Raw genomic sequence first — 16386 nt, 5'->3', positions numbered from 1 at the left:
AAAGATGTGCGTTAGCATTCCTCATGAATAACCACTCTACTTGTTTGGACATAACTCAAAAGGGTTGTTTGAGAAGATATGGGCGCAGCTAATGCCACGAAGGTTTATTTTATTGCCACGACACTTTGTGTGTAGTTACTATTCTACCCCTAAAAGAGCCAAACAACCCCTCTCTTTCTCCTGGTTCAACTATTTCCCTCTGAGAAGAGTGCAATCTATTTCCCTTTTTTCACTGCACCCACTTTTCTCTTTCTCCCTGTATTTATTTCTATCCACCATTACCAAGGAGCAATCCTAATTTCAATATCAAACAAAAAAAGTCACGGTATGAGTATAGTATAGTAAAAAATTTCAATCCTTTTAGGTATACAAAAAGAAGCGGAGAGACTGAAAGTTTTAAAATCACAATCTGTTTCTGCAAGCAACTTCTTTTCTATCTTCTCACGATTTGGTCTGACGTTAGAGATCCTTTGGATAAGAGCCATGCACAAGGAGGGTGGGTAGAATGGCGAGAGGTGTGAAATGCTCATCATCAACTTCAAATCCATCAAGTTTCAGTTCCAGTAGTTTCCGCCGGCCATGAACAATAGAGCTTGAGAGAGGCCAAAAAGAAAACAGAGGAAATCAAAAGCACAATGGGTCTCTAGAGATTAAGGCAGAGGTCAGGAGTCACGTGAAGACTAATTGAGGGCAATAGTGTCAGATTACACAAATTGTCGTGGAACTAACAAAAATCTTTGTGGCATTAGCAGTGCCCATCGATATATTTGGTGATTGAATAATACTTCATCCATCCCAATTCAGACTTTTACCCTCTTAGACTTTTGCATGTCTCAAATTGTTTAACCATTTTACTTTTTGGATGAATAAAATTCCCCCTTTACCCTTGCTTTTTAAAATAAAGTAATTTTTCAAAAAGTTGAAGGGCAAATATTGAAATGTTTAGCAATATTTGTAGGCGCAAATCATTGTGTTTTCTAAAAAAAATTGGGTTTCCAAAATTGCACCAACAAAGTGGGAGAAGGATTATGTGCAGAAGGATTTTATGAGTGATAATATCGTCATACTTTAAAAAGTTTCTCCAAAAATAATTTTTGGTTATACATTATCCGGTTCTTTTTTAAAAATGCATTTGAGATAATGCATTTTAGAATTAGCTCCCAAACACCCAAATGCAAAACTTCAAGATGCAAAAATAAGGACGCACTTGAGCGAGTATAAAAGCTACTTTTGAAAACATCTCAAAATATTAAAATTTGCTAGAGTAATTAAGAACGGAAGCATAGGATACTGCTAAATGATTATGTGACTTAGGTTGTTGCCATTACAATGGTTCAGAACCATAAGCGGAGAAGAAGTTAATTAATTGTTTATTTCATCAAGTGCCAATTGGAGAAGTTCAATGTTCATTTTTGTGGTTGTTTTAATACTTTGGATTTGTTAAAAATCGTAAAATAGAAAAATAATATTAGCAACTTTACTTTCCCTGAAAACTAAATCCTTATCGATGTGGGCATGTTTTTGTTATGTTCTTTCAACCAAGGGGAAAAAATCATTAAATAACTTTCATAATTATTTTGTTTTCTTTATTAACTATGATTTCTACATTCAAATTTGTACAATTCAACATGAAAAACACTTCTTATTAGAAGTATTTTTGTATTACTCCATTCTCTTTTATGTAAAAGCACAGTGACCATGAAGGCCAAAATAGAGTTAATTTCTTGGAAATTGTTTTTGCTAAAAGTAGAAATTGTCGACATGGAAGAGCAATTAGTGATGAGGTCCAACACGACAGAAAAATTTCTACCTTTTAAGGTAATGGTGAAATCTTGTCTATACACACGCCGTAGAGCATAGGGGTTACTTCTTTCTAGTTTATTTATTTAGAATTAGAAAAAATTGACTCAAAAAATTTCACAAGATTTGAAGTTTAGTGCATTACCAACTCAGATTTATTACAATATCTCTATTACATCTGACATGCACCAATTCAATACAAAAGAGTTTAAAGGATGAAAATTGCCAAAAATTAAACGCTTTTAAGCATTTCTATTGAACACATGCAACGTGGAATACTTACATTACTCAAGTCATAAGCAACTTCACAAGTCGATATTGTACATGCAAGATTGAACCAATTTTCACTTAACCATTAATTGGATCATTTAATAGGAGATATAGTACACATCATATTTTGTCTCTTACGTAGTACTAATTATTTCTCCTAAGTAATAATTTAATAATCAGGTCCATTTAACTTATCAAGTTATATATATATATGTACTAGTGCTAAATTTATTTATTTTTGGTTGGACTGTCGGGGCCTAGGGGTGTTCGAGCAACTTACATGCACCTCTGCTAATCCTCTCTCCAGCCCGGCCAAAGGCTGATCATCCACGCCGGAACTAGAAAATTCACAAGAAATTATTTTCTTGTGGTCTGATTCAAATTAGAATCGAATCATGATTGATTGCGTGTGTATCAAATCCACCAAGGCAATCGAACTAACCATTGGGAGAAATTATTCAATGCCCAGGAACAAAATTGAACACGAATTTAAACTACACATTAATATCAAATTTACACACTTGGAGATGGACTTCACACCAACCTATGATCCAAATTTATGCTCAACTTTGCCCAAGGAGCATTGAGTATTTTCTCCTATATAACCCTTGGGGCTGTACTACTAAAATATTTGACTACAAGACTGAGGCTCCGTTCCGGAAACGAAAAAAAGCCCTTATTTTTTAAGAAGGCAATTTCAAGCTCAAAAATGAGAGGTTTATTGAAATCTAAAAATATACACTATGGATCTTGTTTGAAAGATCTCATTGAGATCTTTTATACGATGCAAAAAAAATTAAAAATTTATTTTTCATTTACATTATTTTTGAGTTTAAAAATGTGAAATAAGCTGCTTATTTTTTAAGAAAGTTTCTGGAACAGGGTCTGACCCACTTTTTTTTGTACGTCGGAGACTGTTCCACGTGGCACGAGTTGGTTGGCCAATACTGTCATCATGATTGAACTTCCGATTCTGTTACGGTTCTCTTCTTATCTACCATATGCAAGGTCTCCTCTTAATAGTGCCAGCTTTTTCATTAATTATGGCAGCTTTGAAGGATTAGTCTGAATTTGAGAAACAACCAAAAAAATACTCCCTCACATTAACTGTGGATCCCCCACACTAGAGATGTAAAAATTCTACTATCACAAATACTTTTGCACCCACATTTATGTTGGGACCCACACAGTGTACCTCCACAGTGCGGGAGTCCCAAATGAATGCAAGTGGTTGTGTATTGTGTTTGTGGTTATAGAAGAGTTGCTAGAGGTGTGCTGTGTGCGTGAAAAATGTGAGCGAGTTTGTGTATTTGTTTGTATTAGTATTTGTGGTGCTACAATGGTTAGAAAAAAAAATGCAAGTTTGCACAAAATTACCATACATTCCAATAGCATTTATGTTTAGACAACGGGGAGGGCCGGCGTGAATTGGCCCAGCCATCCTATTATTTAAAAAAATAAAGTATTTAGACAACGGGTTTCGTAGAGTGATATGCTAGGGCAATTTTGTAACCTCAAGCAAAAATTGACGAAACACTGTTTAGGTAAGGATGACAGAAGTGGCTCTTAAATTCACTGTAAATTCAAGTTAATTTGAATAATATCAGGTATATAAGAGTGCCAAGCTCGCCCGTTGGGAGAGGCCGAGGAAGCGGCCGCTCTAAATTCCATTCTATGGCCCAAAAAAGATCGAGATTCCGAATTTTTGGTAGCCCATGCATGCATTGGACACAATGAATATATTTGAGCTCAACCGAGCAAATTAAAGGGCCTAACTTTAATTTGTTAATCCATATTACATATGAGTTTCGACAAAAATGGAGTACTTACAGAAACATAAACCTTCTGCCCCGCTACATAGAGGCTAAAGATCATGTTCGTTTTCGATCTCTATAATTAGGGTTGAGACTCAAGAGGGGGAAAAATATATCAATCAAGAGAGAAGGAAATTAAAATTTATTTTACTTGTTATACTAGTAAACTTTATTTGGAGTTCTGCATTTGCACCAATTTAAGGTTGATTTAGCTTTAGGTATTATGTAAAAAAATGTTTAAAGGGCCCCATATTTGCACTTCGCTTTGGCCCCTAAAAAGTTAGATCCTTAATGATAGTGTGGTATCATACCATCTTTTCTACAAGAGAAGAATGGTAATATTACAATACGAAAAAAGAGAAAAGATGTACGAAAGTAATGCCTAAATTTTTTGTATAAGGCTCTACTTCGTTAAGATTCTTATTTTTAAATATTTATTTTTCATTTTACGACACAGGTTATTCTCGCATTATACATCACTTTTAATTCAAAATAGCAGAACGGAGCCTAAGTACAACAAATTCATATGCCCAAAAGAAGTTTAAAAAAAAAAACTTGAACAGGCATGCTTGATGTGGCCTGAAACCTCAAATGTGTGGCTCCCACAAGGGATTAATATAAATATGGGCAAATTGGCCTCAATCTTCTTCGGACAAACCATTTTGGGGTAGTGTCACTAGCTCTATAGGAACACAATTTCCCTATTAGGGTTCTGCTAAAAGTAATCCAAAAAACAAACAAATGGAGGACAAGGGCAAGAAGTGTGTCTCAGGCCAACCATCCTTTCTCAACAGGCCACCAGTTTCTTCCAAATCCTTCACCGCAACTCCTCCGCCCACCTCCCTTCCCGCGGCTAGTGGTTCATGTGACGTAGGGTGGCAGCATTTGCAACCCTACTCTACAAACCATGGTGAGACCGGTAGTAACCAAACCCAGTTTCATCTAGAGTCATTCGAAGGCATGTCTCGTTCTCCGATATCGTTGAACGACAAGCCTCAGATTCCACCACCTCTACTCTCTAGGAATCCGATCAAGTCGGTTATGCCATCTTCTGATAACCATGGCGGTATTACTGTCAAGACTGAGCTAGGGATCGATTACGAAATGAAATTGGGGCGTAACAAGGGCACTAACATGGATGATAAAAGGTTCAGAAGGTGATATATATCCCGCCATCTCTTTTTTAATCTACGCTGCTCTTGTTTTCCATTTATTCTAGATTATTGTTACGAAGATCGCTATAAGATTTATTGCGAATAAGAGATAACATGCACAAAGTCCAAAAAGTTTTTTTTTTTTTTCCTTTGTACGAACGTAGGATTCTATCGAATCGAATTTCGGCTCAAAAATCCAGAACGAGGAAGCTTCAATACGTTAACGACATGGAAAGGAAGAGAAAAGATCTCGAGGTAATTTCTCGTTACGAGTTGTTAAGTACATTCACTGCAAGCGCAGCAACGCACTTATTGCGAATGGGCCCACAATCCACCACCACACGATAAATAGTGTCATTCTGTCACGCTCCCTTTGAGACACTTAATGAGAATCTTTTTTTGTGTTGTTGTTGGCCTTGATCACTTACTTGTTACGTACAACATAAATGTCCGCTGCAGGTGGAAATTGCAACGCTTGCCCCTCTTATAGAAAATGAGCAAGAGAAGCAGAAACGGCTGCAAATGGAGAACTTTTTTCTGAAAGAAAGGATTTGTGTTTGTGAAGACAGAGCTAAACTATCAATTGGTAACTATCCTCTCTCTCTCTCTCTCTCTCTTAGGCACCCGAAATAAAATTCCTAGCTCCGCCACTGTCTTTCTCTCTCATTTAATGGATTACTCGATTGGTTTTTGTTGGTGTTTGGCATGCAGCTCTGGTAGAAGAGAACAGGGCAGTGATAAGGAGGCTGAAGGAAGTATACGCGGCTCAACAAAACATGATGTACTCCTTGCAAGTAGGAGATCAAGACTTCTGGAACAGTAATGATGATGAGCAGATGATGATGGTGATGATGATGGGGGATTCCGATTCTTCACCAAAGGCACCAATGGCGGAGGACCAGGCCCTAAGCTTCAACTCCCTCGCCATTGATCCTCCAAACAGCTTGCATGATCATGTCAAGTACTAGTAATTGATTAAAATCCTCCTTCCTGCGTTTTAGACTATCGCGATCTGTGTGTTTGTTTGTTTGGTTGCTTGCTGGGTTGTTTGTTTTGCATTAGATTCTACAGTTTGTTGTGATGAGTTTGCCATCCATGGACATCAAGCTTGTGATTTTGAATTTAATTACCTTGTGAGTTGTGATTTGATGAAAAATCTGGAATATCTTGAGTAGTTTTTTTTTTCCTTCTTCGTAAAGCGGGCGAGACAAATTATAACAACAGCTAGCTTGTTCTAAGGACTTGCATTAGATGGATGTTAATATATAAACTTGGCTCACTAGTATTAAGACCTAGAAGTCGGGAAGACAAGAAGTCAATCACAAAGCAGGAACCCGCAAAAAGAGAACAAAACACCTAAAAATCAAAAATCTCTGGACAAAAAAACCCAATAAAAACGCCCCTTCAAACTAGCACACCGACCACGTAGCTAGAGCCACCAAACACTCAAAAGCCCATAAGTACTCCATACAACCCTCCAAACATGAACACCAAAACAAAGGAGGCTAAAATTCTAAAGAAAGAGAAACAATATATCATCCTCCCAATCAGAAAATCTCTCCCTCCTCCATCGATCTCCGCATATTTGTTCAAGGCTTTCCTTCCTATCAGCAATTTCAACTTGAAATTCACTTGAGTGCATGTTGGGTCTCAGGTGACTCAGTATATATCTAAATACTATACTGATTTTGAATTCATAATTTATTGGTGAAAAACCTTTTTAGGACAGGAGTAGTAATGTTTTGAAGTGCGGAACATTATAATTATTTGAAGCATCCCCTCGGACCTTTACTATGGGGCACCGAATTCATTTAGGGTGAATTTTTTTATTCACTTATTATACTCTATTTAAATAATAGATGGAAAGGGGATAAAATTAATTTCATGTTTATTTTGCAAAAGAGTGGTCTAAACTGCAAAAAAGTAAAAACTTTTGGATGATGCATTTGTATCATACAAGCTTGGCTTTTATTTCATGGAGAAATTAAAGCATATGCATGAACCAGCTGTTTTTTTTTTTTTTTTAAGGACTCAAGATAAATTTTTTTCATCTCTTCGATTGAAGAAACAGCTGTTTATTTTGTCTTATTACATGTATCATTAGTTGTTAAGTACAATAATAAGTGTCAGTTAATTAATGTAGCACAATTTATTTCGTGCATGGAAGAACTAATTAATGGAGCTAAGTTTCTAAAAAAAAATTTTGAAAAAGTCGATCCAATTGAGAATTTGAGATGTGTAATTCCCACCACTTTTAGAAAAGGGAAAAAAAAAAAGTTTCAATACAAAAGTTATTTGTAACGCCCCGGGCCTTCATAACGTGGAGCCTATAAATTCTTAACCTAAAGAATCTTCAACTCTCATGGTAAGTTCATTTGCAAATACAACTCACTAATAAGCAAAAAAAAAAAAAATGCAATAAGTGATCCTAAAACTTAATTTGCATTATTATTAAGTACTTATGTAATTTATCATGCCAGTTATTAGATCATTAGGTGTGATCAATGCGACGAAAATCCCACCATGAGTCAGTTGGCTTGATTTTTTGACTTATTTTTATTTTTATTTTTAAAAATTCAGTTTGAATCATAATTTTTTATTTTTTTTATTCCTCTCATAACAAGTTCGAAGAAAATGGATAAAGACAAAAAAAAAAAACTCCCAGAAGATTTTCAGGGATTGGTATCCTCTCTTTTTTGTATGACTTCTTCTTTTAAATTAAGTTAGTTTTTGCTGTAGAGGTCATTGACGTACGGGGGGCTGTTTATAAATTTTGTAACGAATCTGATTTTATGACCGGTCAGGGAATCCATGTAGCTGTCTGATAGTAATATTTTTGTTTTCTATATACTGTTTTGATTCTCAAAACAGTCGGAAACTGGAAACATATCCGAAATTTATGGACCGGAGGAGACAGTCCCGATTTGGACTGTCTATTGGTAAATTCAATAGTTTTGATTTTCTCATAAAAACTTTTATTGGTAAGAATTTAAATATACATTCAAACCATTGACCGTAGAAAATGAACGACCTCGATCAGTCTCCTCAAGTCCAAAACATCCGAAGATTATCCATTTCCAACATAAAAAAACATGCGTTTTTTGTCGACAGAAACCTGAAAAGGACATGCTTCCGTCATTGTCCTTGTAACCAGCCTCGGTTGTCCAACATCTTGCTTGGAAGATGAAGCCGCAATTCGTCAAACGCAAATGGGAAACCAGAATGAGCTCACCACCGAAAGAATACGTACCGATATTCAATACAACTAATTTTCTGTATTTTTGTGAGACCCGAGTAAACCCAACACACGTGCGATAAAACTTGTGCATTGACGGTAGCACTGCTAGTTTTATATCACATCCCACTCGGTAAATCCGAAAAATTGTTCGGAACGTTATATGTCAGATAAATCAAAATTCCAAATTCCTGGGACAGTAAAACCGAAGCGAAAAGAACAACAGGACTTTCCTGTGTGCAGTATATACAGATACATGCCTACACCTAACAACCATTTCCAACCAGAAAAAAGAAGGATAGAAGAATATACTTAACAAAAAAATTAGATACAAGCAGCAACTTCCCCTTGAAGGAACAGAAAAAAGATTCGAATTTTTTTAATTTGCAGCTCAATTTCCCCGATTTTAACTTGATTCAGAAGACAAAATCTCGAGTTCAGCCCACCAAAGAGGAGATGATTTTGGTGTGGCTCCGTCAGGCCCCATTGCTGTAATCTCCTTCAACCTACTTGTGACCTCCTTCATGGTCGGTCTCTGTCTGGGGTCAAAATGAACACAATCTTTTATCACTTCAAATATTTTCTCAAGCCCTTCCTCTTGAAAATTCAACAGGGTCGGATCCACCATTTCTCTAAATGGCTTTTCCCCCTTCATGTAATCCGATGCCCAGTCCACAAGTAAGCCGTTACCCACCGAGTGTGGAATTTTACCCGTTATTATTTCAATCAAAATTACCCCAAAGCTGTAAACGTTGCTCGCTGGATCCGAAGCTGGGCTTCCCAAAAGCTCAGTGGCAGCTGAACCCATTATTGTTGCAGTCGCCTCATTCCAGAAACTGTAGTCTGATATTTTGGCGGCGTAATCTTCTGTTAGGTAGATAGAAGAAGAAAGCAGGTTTGCGTGTGCTAAGGGTGGTGTGAGTTGATGTATATGCTCAAGGCAGTATGCCATGCCCATTGCTACTCGCAGTCTCATTGTCCAATCCAAGTGCTCGGCTTCCATTACTGCAGAGGCAGTGAAAATCAATTCAGGTTCACAATATAGGAAATCTTTGAATTGAACATCAACTAGACTAGTTATCGGATGGTGGTGAATCTAGAAGTATATGTACAGCATACATCTGCTATGGTTAATGCAATCAGTGATCAGAGTACATCGAGGCATTCAAAGATGAAAGATGCTCTTTTCCAGCGGTCAAATTTGAGAAGTGAAGTACGGAAGCCTCATCAACAGAATAAATAGCAACTTCCTGTCAGTGTCAAGTGTGTTGCAGGGAAAACTGTGTGTAAATGAACACGTTGAACCTCAAACCTGCTGTTCGATAGTTTAAGACCGCAATGAGGATTCAGGATTGTAGGACCAGTGCATTGGACTTGGTCTATAAAAAGTTTTGAAATCATATCCGTTGTTTCAAGACAACTGACGAACTGTTCCAGTACATGCGTCGAAGAAATTAAGGACCACACTTACCAAGCAGACCTGAAGATCTGATATTCTTGCTTTAACTTAGTTTACTTATTTATACACTTGGGTTTGTATATATGGATGGGGTAGTCTGCAAGAAAGAAACCCTGCAGGGTTTAAAACCTCAGACATCCTAGCAAACAAAACTGGTTTGAGTCCCATTTGTGGGATACCACTAATAATTAGCAGGCCCAAGGGGGAATGAAGCTTTTATTGACCAATTCATTCAGATTCGAAAAAACAAACACTGTAGTTTCATTTCTCCTTGTTGGCAAGTAATCATGAAATATAATCAGTATCATGATCGTAAAACTCACCGTGCAGATGCTCAAACAGCGTCCCATTTGGAGCGTACTCAAAAACCATCATCCTCGTGAAGGGCTGCTCTTCTTCACAAAACCCGATAAGGTTCACAAAGTTCTTGTGGTTCACTCTTGATAGTGTTTCTATCTGAAAAATGGATCAAGCAATTGCCATGAGGAAAGCTACTAAACTGTTTTTTGAAATTTGCAATTAACGTGCTTACCTTCTTTCTGAACTGGGCTTCTAACTTTTTTGACCAGTCTTCAGCCGACTTGACTGCAGTGGACGCAACTGCTATTTCAACTCCACTTGAAAGAGTCCCTTTGTACACCGTTCCATCGGACAGACACCCAATAATATTACTGAAGTCTTCACAAGCTGTCACTAGTTCTGACCGCTGGAGCTTTGGCACACCTGGAATTCATACTCTCAAACATGAATGCAGATAGATAAATGCACCTAAGTAGAAGCAAAAATATACTTCTTTAGCGGGCACTGCTACTAGAACCGAACTATGTGACCCACACTTCTATGTGGATCCCACCCCCATGTCTTGTCGGTGACCCATTAGGTCACCAAGTTTGGTGCTACTATCATTACTGTATTTAACATGACCCCAATTGATTGGGACATAAGGCTCAATATGCTTTGGTGTAGATTCATGCAGGCCTTGAATACAAACATGTAGTAAACCACATTTGTTAGGGCAGAAAAGAATACCTGTTACAAATGCTTTCTGCAGCTGCCCACTTAGCCCTGTCACCCAAGGTTTGACGGTAACAATCTTACTGCTTCGACAGAGGAGAATACCAACAACTGAAAAAATTAGGAGTAAAGAACCCCCTGTCGCAGCAGACCACATCAAGGTTGTATTACCTTTCGGCTTGGAATTCTGTCGTTCACTTTGGCCAGGAGTTGAAGCAGAAGAAGGAAGGTATGCTGGTGGTTCAGAATCAATATGTGCTTTTGGAAGAGCTGATGGAGCTGGACTTGGTGGCAGCATTGCTGAGGGTGAAGGAGTGAAAGACAGTGATGGGGAAACAGATGGTGGCAAAATTGGAAAGGAGGAGACTGGTGGATGAGAAGGTGATAATATTGATGGCGCTGGCGATGGTGATGAAGAGGGGGAAGGAAATGGTACTGGTAGTGGTAACGCAGAGGCAGAAGGAGGTGGTGGTGGTATTGCAGGGTCAGAAAGAGGTGGTGGTGACAACGGGGGTGGCGGCGGCGGCGGCGGTGATGGGGGAGGGGGGGGGGGGGGCGGTGGCGGCGGGGGTGGTGGGGGTGGCGGTGGGGGCGGCAACGGTGGCGCTGGCAGTATTGCAGAGTTAGAAGGAGGTGGTGGTTCGGGTGCATTTGGAGGATCCAACACTTGGAGCAGCCTCCGTACATCTCTGCTTCGTGCAGGGTGCCTGAGAGAGTAAATGAAGCCCATCATATGAGAGCAACAAAAATGTTAGTAGTATTTAATGTTCCTCATTAACACTATAGCAAATATCAGGTCTCCAAAATACCATTTTATGAGCGCCAACAATGGAAAACCCCAATCAAAAGCACCATTTTTTTCCTTTCCTTCTAGTTTTCAGGGCTAAATTTTTCCTCCAACAAGCTTATACAAACCACCAACTGATAATTTAACAACTCATGCAGTCAAAAACTCTGGAACCTCAGGAAAATTAGGAAACCAATAAATCAATAACAGTTATACTTGCCACTTATTTAAAGCTGGCTGTCTGTTAACTGGTTTACTGGATTACTACTGCCTACTCAAGATTTTGGTGATACCAAATAGACCGCCAACATGAAAACTTGTTGCGAAAGACAGCCATCATATTTTTTAGCCATTGTCCAATCTCTCTCTCTCTCTCTCTCTCTCTCTCTCTCTCTCTCTCTCTCTCTCTCTCTCTCTCTCTCTCTCTCTCTCTCTCTCTCTCTCTCTCTGTGTGTGTGTGGAGCTTAGTTGGTTTTCTTCTCTTTGGAGCCCCGAGTACATAGCACCTCTAAATCCATAGTAACAAATTACATTGGAAGAGCAATGTGGAAGGTTCATATTTGACCAGACTTACCTAGCACTAGATCTGCTGTTGCAACTAGCCCCTAAAGCAGCACTAGTAAGCTGGTTCTCGTCAACTTGAAATTCCGAAAGCATCGTAAGTCTATATTGCTCAGGAGTTATGCTACCAAGTAACTCGTTGTGATCCAATAAACTGCAATGCTAGCCAGAAGATTAAGTTAGCACAAGCTAGGTAAGCATAATGACTGCAAAATCTCAAAACTTGGAAGGATTGACTTACAGAATCGACAAGGACATGTTATTGCCAAGATCGGATGGAAATGGACCGCTGAAGTTATTGTAGCCTAAATCCAACACCTCCAGCTCCTTAAGTTCTGCAACCTCCCCAGGAATGTGTCCCGAAAAAGAGTTGTTGCGTAAAATTCTGCAGTAAGGTAGGGTTAATTGCTGTGGAAGAACAAAAATTAGATATTGGGGACCATAAACTGGATTAGTATATGTTTACATTGATTTTATGTATGTCAGCTTCCCAAGCTCAGGTGCCAACGTTCCTTCAATGCAAAGATCCTTCAAGTTCCTGCAATGCGAATAAACATGACTTTCAAGGTTAACAGAAAAGGCTCATCGCAAGTTGCAATGATCGTATCAGGCATCATCAATACCTAGATAACCCCTAACCATATGTGACAGCCGTCACAGCATCATGATGCGCACCAAAAAGAGGATTGTTAAGGGATGTTATTTGGAATGCAGATAAATTTGAATATTATTCTCATCTTGGATTTCTGGTCACAAACAATATTTAGGAATGTTCTGGTCATGAAGAGGATTCGGTATTCAGATTTCAGAATCATTAGCCAAGTGGCTCAAGATTTTGCGTCTAATCCATAATGTTTGAAGGTCAACCAGAATGAAACAAAGTGTTTCAAAATTTGTAGTTTTAGACAGAATCTGCAGATAGTAGGTTAACCACCATTCAACGGCAGTCCAAGCCAAACTAACCAAGAGAGCAGAATTTTCATCTGGAAAGAGCAACTTTATTGTCATCAATTCATCATCAATTTTTCCAGTTCAATCGCATGCCAAAAAAAAAAAAATTTCATCTCTCATTCAGGACAAGTTCAAATATGACCAGCTTCGCGATTTATGTACTAATACATATAGGAGAAAAGTTGCGGCAACACAAAATTGACATCCATCTAATCACATATTCCACTCTTCTCCTACGTCTAGAATAAGCAAAAAACATGAACACTCTCTTAGCTCCTTCTCTGAAGAAAAACAATGTTCCTAATTTCGTATGCGGAATCTTGATTGAATAATCTACACTGGAATTCTTGTACAAATTCTGGAACCCATCACATTTTAGCAAGATTAAGAAATTGGGGGCCATTCAGCCAAAAACAGAACATTTTTACGCCATCACAAAATGGGAAAAAAACAGGGGGGGAAATAAACAGTTACCTGATGAATTTGACTTCAGATTCAAGGAAACAATGTTCGAATTTCAGTAGTCAAACGAAGGATCTGAACCATCTAGAAGTCAACTAACGTATTTCTCTCCAATAGATATATCTATATACAGCGATATACATATTTGTTTCCAATTTCCAAATAACAACAGTGTATTAAAAGCCGGTCGCCTAGGCCGGCTAGTCCCCGTCTAGGCACTAGGCGGTGGTCCAGCACTTAGGCGCCCCATTTCCGCTAGGCACTAGGTCGCTGATTCGGCGGGCTCTAGGCCCCTCTTCGGCCCGAGTAGCTAGCGCCTAGCGACTTTTCGTTTCGAACATTGAATAAAGACACGCGTGCAGTTATAATTGAAAGGAGGACTCACAAGCTGATTACTTTTCCATCAAAGCACTCAACGCCGAACCAGGAACAGTGATCCACGTGATCATTCCAGTTTGACAGAGCACCAAATGGATCCCTCACCACTCTATCCCGAAACTTGAGCAACGCCCACCCTGCACAGTCATTCAAAGTAGGTAAATAAATACTAATCTCGAACGAACCTATCGCATTAATCCCTGCCGAAACAAAGCAGGACAAAGATCAGAAGTTTGTGTGTCGCGTAAAACCCTCTAGTGCTTGACCTTCGGCGGCGTTGAGAGAAGAACAGAGAGTCAGGCTTTGATGGAAGATGAGGAGTGTAGCTAGGAGGAGGACGGTTGCCATGCGATGGTTGTAGCGCTTGAATCTCCATCGCTCGCACATTTCGACAGCAATGAACTCTGAAAGCCTCGTGGAAAGGATTCGCCAGCGTTGACTAATTAAGCATTGGTTTGACAAACATTTGGTTACATGTATATGTATATACGGAAAGACACACAGAGAGAGAGAGAGAGAGAGAGAGAGAGAGAGAGAGAGTCTGGGGAAATGCAAGCTAGCTAATTTGGAAGAGGGGAGAAGAAACGCGTGAATTATTAGTATTATTTTTGGGTTTGTGTTTTTAAAAAATGGAAGGTGGTGATATCGGAAGGAAAGTAACGGGGAGGAGAGATGGAAGGAAATGCAGGGGACTGGACTTGGACAGTTAATCGGCGCATATAAAACTAGTAATAGTAATGTTAGGCAGGCAGTTGAATTCAAGTTGAAAATACCTGCAATACGTGTCTTTTTTTATGATTTCTGACCGGTACCCTTAATATCTCGTTTTGATTACATTGAACAGTTCAGATCACCGAAATTCGATAATAAATTTTGGGATGTTTAGATATCCCGAAACCGCTCCGTGTATATTCTATGAGGTCCGTACTTAAGTTAAATAGGAGATCAGTTAAATAGGAGATCCCTCGTAAGAAGGGGATAATTTAGTGTTGATGTTGTAAATCTGCAAGAGAGAGTGAGGCGACAAAAAAACTAGCGAGGACTCCGATCAACTGCAGGGAACCCCGGAACAGAGTAGGAAGCTGCGAAACTTATTTTTAGCCCTTTAATTTGGTATTTTTTTTCGATTTAATTTTGGTGGGTTTAAAGATTGAAAAATTATCTAGTGTGGCGCAATTCGTTAAGTATTATGCGGTAGATTCTGCCGAAATATTATCTAGTGAGGTGATACCCCCAAATGGGTTTTAGCCTTTTCTTTTGCGTTCTTTCAAAACTTTTTGTCGTTTTTAAAGATTGAAAAATCATCTAGTGTGTGGTGTCAATATCTAATTTTGATGGGGTCATTTATAACTTTAGAAAAATAATTAGTATAGTAATAGTAATTTCTTTTTCCATGGGATCGCCAGACTCTTCTACGTACCTTACCTAAAGGGTGGCGTCGCCACTGCATGGATATTGTCATGTGGTGCCCCAAAAATTTTTTCGATCACATATTATAGAGTTGAGTTTTGTTCACCCTCCACTTAAGAGGGTGAACAAAATTGCACTCCATATTATACAAATCTTGTCATTATATGTGGTGGAAAAAGCGCTTGGAGTACGTAACCACGAAGAATTACTCATGGCAGCAAAGAATTAATTTTGGCGGCAGAGAATTACTCATGGCTGCAAAGAATTATTCCTGGCGGCAGAGAATTACTCATGGCCGCAGAGAATTACTCATGGCCACGAAAAATTACTCATAGCCACAAATAATTACATAATTACTCATTGCCGCGAAGAATTACTCATAACCGCAAATAATTACTCATGGCCACAAAAAATTACACTTGGCCGCGAAAAATTACTCATGGCCCAAAGAATTACTCATGATCACGAAAATTACTCATTGGCGCAAATAAGCGCTAGCACTGAATCATGGACTCATATTTTTGCATCCCTTTATAATGGCACATCATCTGAGTTTAGAACTTGCTGAAAGAAATGGAGTAGTACAGAAAACACGACAAAAAAAAAAAAAAATTCTTGTCTTTTTTTTTTTTAAACAGTTTTTTCTTGTCTTTTTTTTTTTTTAAACAGTCTTTTCTTGTCTTCTTTGGAAGCTTAGAGAAAGAGATGAGAAGAACAAAGATAGCTGTTGATCGAAAAAATATACATTTTTTTTAATCTTTTTTCTCTTGATCGATGGACCTTGTCCAACTTTTTTATGCTTTCCCATGTTTTTTTCTCTCTCTTTTTCTTAAATTTTTCTAGAGGATCTGTTAGTGGTGGTGAAAGTAAATAAAATATCAATATAAAATTGAGGGGGAAAAAGGTGAGTCGTAATCGAATAAGCATGATGTAAGAGGAGATCAAATTGAATTTTGGGTCTCCAAATTGAATCAACGTGAGGATCGATTCTTTCATTACAATGTCCATCGGATACGAAGCAATTGACGGTTTTGAAGAGGAATATTTCTGAAATGGGAACCAAACAAAGCGTTTTTCTATGATCAAAAAGA

The 16386-nt window shown here is 38.5% G+C and overlaps 2 protein-coding genes across 2 annotated transcripts; one reads left to right on the top strand and one right to left on the bottom strand.

Annotated features, from left to right (window-relative positions):
• The first annotated feature begins 4534 nt into the window (after positions 1–4534).
• On the top strand, positions 4535–6194 carry LOC131314288 (basic leucine zipper 34-like). The gene is made up of 4 exons (XM_058342824.1): positions 4535–5041; positions 5203–5293; positions 5498–5624; positions 5750–6194. The coding sequence occupies exons 1-4, from the start codon at positions 4626–4628 to the stop codon at positions 6004–6006; spliced, it is 891 nt and encodes a 296-aa protein (XP_058198807.1). The 5' UTR covers positions 4535–4625; the 3' UTR covers positions 6007–6194.
• Positions 6195–8369: 2175 nt separating this feature from the next.
• On the bottom strand, positions 8370–15656 carry LOC131313826 (protein MALE DISCOVERER 2-like). The gene is made up of 10 exons (XM_058342328.1): positions 15653–15656; positions 14152–14610; positions 13893–14022; positions 12561–12632; positions 12336–12479; positions 12108–12248; positions 10762–11453; positions 10265–10455; positions 10056–10188; positions 8370–9278 (listed from the first exon to the last, which is right to left on the bottom strand). Exons 1-10 carry the CDS (start codon positions 15654–15656, stop codon positions 8680–8682), a joined length of 2565 nt encoding a protein of 854 aa, XP_058198311.1. The 3' UTR covers positions 8370–8679.
• Between the last annotated feature and the right edge of the window lie 730 nt (positions 15657–16386).

The sequence above is a fragment of the Rhododendron vialii genome, chromosome 13a, assembly GCF_030253575.1.
Source record: "Rhododendron vialii isolate Sample 1 chromosome 13a, ASM3025357v1".
Lineage (NCBI taxonomy): Eukaryota > Viridiplantae > Streptophyta > Magnoliopsida > Ericales > Ericaceae > Rhododendron > Rhododendron vialii.
This window is presented reverse-complemented; position numbering and strand designations above follow the sequence as displayed.

Bases quoted from the DNA above. Each gene is read 5' to 3' on its own strand.
- LOC131314288 (XM_058342824.1), top strand. From the start codon at position 4,626: ATGGAGGACAAGGGCAAGAAGTGTGTCTCAGGCCAACCATCCTTTCTC. The intron at 5,042-5,202 runs GTGATATATATC...GTACGAACGTAG, and splicing joins GATGATAAAAGGTTCAGAAG to GATTCTATCGAATCGAATTT. The intron at 5,294-5,497 runs GTAATTTCTCGT...TGTCCGCTGCAG, and splicing joins GGAAGAGAAAAGATCTCGAG to GTGGAAATTGCAACGCTTGC.
- LOC131313826 (XM_058342328.1), bottom strand. The intron at 12,633-13,892 runs GTGAGTCCTCCT...TTCGCATTGCAG, and splicing joins GATGGAAAAGTAATCAGCTT to GAACTTGAAGGATCTTTGCA. The intron at 11,454-12,107 runs GTAAGTCTGGTC...TTACTCTCTCAG, and splicing joins AACAGCAGATCTAGTGCTAG to GCACCCTGCACGAAGCAGAG.